The sequence below is a fragment of the Brassica napus genome, chromosome A3 (genome assembly GCF_020379485.1).
Source record: "Brassica napus cultivar Da-Ae chromosome A3, Da-Ae, whole genome shotgun sequence".
Classification (NCBI taxonomy): Eukaryota; Viridiplantae; Streptophyta; class Magnoliopsida; order Brassicales; family Brassicaceae; genus Brassica; species Brassica napus.
In genome coordinates this window covers 33,829,074-33,833,175 of record NC_063436.1, presented here as the reverse complement: position 1 = coordinate 33,833,175, position 4,102 = coordinate 33,829,074, and the positions used below count along the sequence as shown (strand labels likewise).

At 38.1% G+C, this 4,102-nt stretch overlaps 1 protein-coding gene across 1 annotated transcript; it reads left to right on the top strand.

The window, feature by feature from the left end:
* The first annotated feature begins 557 nt into the window (after nt 1-557).
* LOC125607254 lies at nt 558-3,862 on the top strand. Its single transcript, XM_048777149.1, has 5 exons — nt 558-2,128; nt 2,218-2,345; nt 2,415-2,937; nt 3,009-3,108; nt 3,170-3,862. The coding sequence occupies exons 1-5, from the start codon at nt 558-560 to the stop codon at nt 3,860-3,862; spliced, it is 3,015 nt and encodes a 1,004-aa protein (XP_048633106.1).
* The last annotated feature ends 240 nt before the right edge of the window (nt 3,863-4,102 follow it).

Below are 4,102 nucleotides of genomic sequence, written 5' to 3'. Positions count from 1 at the left end.
TGATTGGGTGCAGGAAAGATTCTGATAGGTTGCCACGAAAAGAAACGTAGCAAAATCGTAGCAATTTGCGTGGCATTTCGTAGCAAAAAACGTAGCAATTTTCGTGGCATTTCGTAGCAAAAACGTGGCAATGTTTTTCCTATATAAGCAAACGCATGAGAGTTCATTCACATTGCAACCAACTACCATAACAATGCACAATTCAAATGTGAGATTAGACGATTTGTCTAAAAAAAAAAAGAGAGTTTTCAATGTCTTATTATTTTCAAAATCGAGAATGGATGGATCGACACATTGATCCAAGTACTAATCATGTTTCAAGAGAGTTTAGCGAAGGTGTTGAAGTTTTTATCGCCTTTGCCTCAAGTCAAAATTCTTTTTTGGAACGAAAAACCATGTTATGTCCTTGTGTAACATGTGGAAACCGAAAGCAATGTGATGTAAGAACCATATCTCGCCATCTTTACCGAGTTGGCTTCAAAAGTAATTATTATGTATGGTCAAGCCATGGAGAAAGCTACTATGACGCTGGAGAATCATCGACAGGAGGTCAATTTATGGGTATGGGAAATGAAGCAAGTTATGCAGAAGACGGCCCATATGAAGAGAACATTCTTGGAGGAGACTTTGGGTCAACTGAAATACCGGAGAATTTGATGGAAGAACCCAATGAAGAGCAACATGAAGAAAGAGTGTTTGAAGATTTTGAAGCCGCCAATCAACCACTATATGATGGATGTGTTGAAGGTATTTCTCAACTATACTTGGCATCTCGTTTAATGAAAGTAAAAACTGATCATAATTTGGCGGAGTCATGTATGGATGAGATATCACAAACTTTTAGAGATTTTTTGCCACAACCAAATATAGCTCCTGAGTCACATTATGAGATGAAGAAGCTGACGAAGTCGCTTGGTCTCCCTGTTGTCAAGATCGATATTTGTGAGGATAATTGCATGTTATTTTGGAAAGAAGATAACGGGCTGTTGGCGTGTCGGTTTTGTGGGAAAGATAGATATCACAAGAACCATGGAAAGGGAAAGAGGCGTCCAAAACAGAGAATGTTCTATTTGCCTATTACAGAGAGGTTGAAGCGTCTGTACCAACAAGAGTCTACTGCATCACAAATGCGATGGCACGCAGAACATGAGTCGCCAGAAGGAGAAATGCACCACCCTTCATATGCTGCAGCATGGAAGCATTTTAACAAGGTATATCCTGATTTTGCGGAGGAAATTCGAAATGTTTATCTAGGATTAGCAACAGATGGATTTAATCCAGTGGGTATGAGCGGAGAAGCCCACTCGGTCTGGCCCGTCATCGTAACCCCGTATAACCTACCTCCTGGTATGTGTATGAAAAGAGAATATTTCTTTTTATCAGTACTAGTTCCTGGGCCAAGGCATCCAAAGAAGAGCATTGATATTTATCTGCAGCCGTTAATTGAAGAACTAAAAAGTTTGTGGAGCGATGGAGTTGAAGCATATGATGTCTCGAAGAAGCAAAAATTTTCGATGCGAGCCGCACTAATGTGGACAATTAATGACTTTCCCGCTTACGGCATGATGTCCGGATGGATGACTCATGGCCGGTTAGCTTGTCCATATTGTCTTGATGATACAAAGTCTTTTTGGTTGCAACATGGAAGGAAGCATAGCTGGTTTGACTGCCATAGAATGTTCCTGCCTAAGGAGCATCCTTGCAGAAGAAATGTCCAAGCTTTTCGAAAGGGGCAGACAGTAACTGATGATCCTCCACCATGGTTGACGGGAGAAGAAATTCTTCGCGAAAGAATCAACAACTTCGAAGGATTGAAGAAAACTGTCGATTTTGGAGGAAATGGACACGAGAAACCTGCGAGCATTATAAACAGCTACGGCAAAGACCACAACTGGGTGAAGAAAAGTATCTTTTGGGAGTTGCCGTATTGGGAAAACCTTCTTCTTCGCCACAACGTGGACTTCATGCACGTTGAGAAAAATTTCTTTGATAATCTTATCAACACGGTGCTTAATGTTCCCGGGAAGACAAAAGATAATGCAAAGTCGATGATGGATCTACCTGATTTGTGCAGAAGGTCTGAGTTACATATGAAGGCTGATGGAACGATGCCTGTCCCAATTTTCCGGTTGTCGAAGGAAGAAAAAAAAAAGAATTTCTGCGATGGTTGAAAAATGATATAAAATTTCCAGATGGATATGCTTCAAAGTTTAGTAGGTGTATAGACGAGACGAATAGCAAGATTTCAGGTCTCAAAAGTCATGATTGTCACGTCATTATGCATCGACTTCTCCCATTTGCGTTTAAGGAATTACTTCCCAAAAGTGTTCACATTGCCATTTCAGGTACATAATCTTAATAATTGGTTTGATACATGTTATTATTGACTAACTCCTTATAATTTTTTTTTGTAGAGATAGCACTTTTCTTTCGTGATATCTCTGCGAAGATACTTAAGCACGAAGATGTTGCTATTTTGAAAGAAAACATTGCGGTGAAGCTTTGTAATTTGGAGAAGATTTTTCCACCGTCGTTCTTTGATGTTATGGAACATTTGGCCGTACATTTAGCAGACGAAGCTGCTTTAGGTGGTCCAGTGCAATATAGATGGATGTATCTTTTCGAGCGATACATGTACCATCTCAAAAAAAAAGTTAAAAATAAGGCACACATTGGAGGTTCCATCGTTGCACAATATGTGAATGAAGAAATATCTACCGCTTCTGCAAAATTCTTTGGTAATCCACATGTGGTACCTGAGGTTCCACTTCCCGGGGAAGTTCGGTTTACATATCAATATCCAGATGTGCCTAACTTGTTTTATCACGAAGGTCGGGTTAGTGGAAAATCTGAAGAGAAATGGCTAACCGATGAAGACTACACTGTCCTCCAGACTTTTCTGATGCTCAATTGTGATACATTCGAACCCTACGAAAGGTACTTCAATTACTTTTTTTTTTGTTATTTTTCAGGATACCTGAAATCATAATCTCTTTTAAAAATAACAGGATGTTCGAAGAGTTTATGACAGAGAGAAACCCATATATGTCTACTAATGATCTACAAATACTGAAAGACCAACATTTTGCTGAATGGGTGAAAAACTATGTGAGTTTATGATATTATTTGATTTATAATTTGAATTAGAAACTTATCAATTATAAGACAGGTTGTGCAAGCAAGTAACACATATGAGTTTCCGATGTGGATGTTAGATTTTGTACAAGGTCCGCAACGTAAGTATAAATCTTGGCCGATTTACCATTCACGTGGATACTGCTTCCACACACATAGCCATGGCCAAGATAAGAAAACCCAACATTACGGCGTCCAAGTTCGTGGAACCACAGATACTGACTATTACGGTTTGATCGAGGAGATAATAATGGTTGAGTATTTTGGTTCCGTTGGACTGGAGGCCATGGTTTTTAAATGTAAGTGGTTTGATACAACTGAAGGACGGGGAATTCGAAAACATAAATCAGGAATCGTTGATGTGTCTCCGCGTTGGCAGTATGAGAAATATGATCCATTTATCTTATCTGGTAATTGTGATCAAGTTTGTTTTATTCCTTATCCGCGGGTACGACATACATTAGCCAACGATTGGTGGGCATGTACAAAAGTTATGCCTAGAGGGGTTCGAGAAACCTCCGAGGATGCTCTTGTTGCATTACAAGATGATACACACAACCAAGTTGTTGCACAGAGCATGATGCTGCGCATTGAGACGTATGCTGTCGAAGATGATTCAGATTATGAATCCACACCAGTTGTTCCTCCTAATGACGAATACGTTTCAGAAGATGAATTAGATGAGGCTTGTACTGATTCAGATTCGGAAACTGATTCAAGTTCTTAGTAAGTTTGTCGTTTATGAAGTTTTTTAAAATTGTAATATGAATAAGTAATCACTTAGTAATGTGTAATTTATGAAGTTTAAAAAATTTGTAATATAAATAAGTTAAACAATTAGTAACTTGTAAGTTATGAAATTTTTAAATTTGTAATATATAGTTTAAATTCTTAAATTCTTAAATTCTTAATTTTTAATTTTTATATGAAATTTTTAAATTTGTCATATATAGTTTAAATTCTTAAA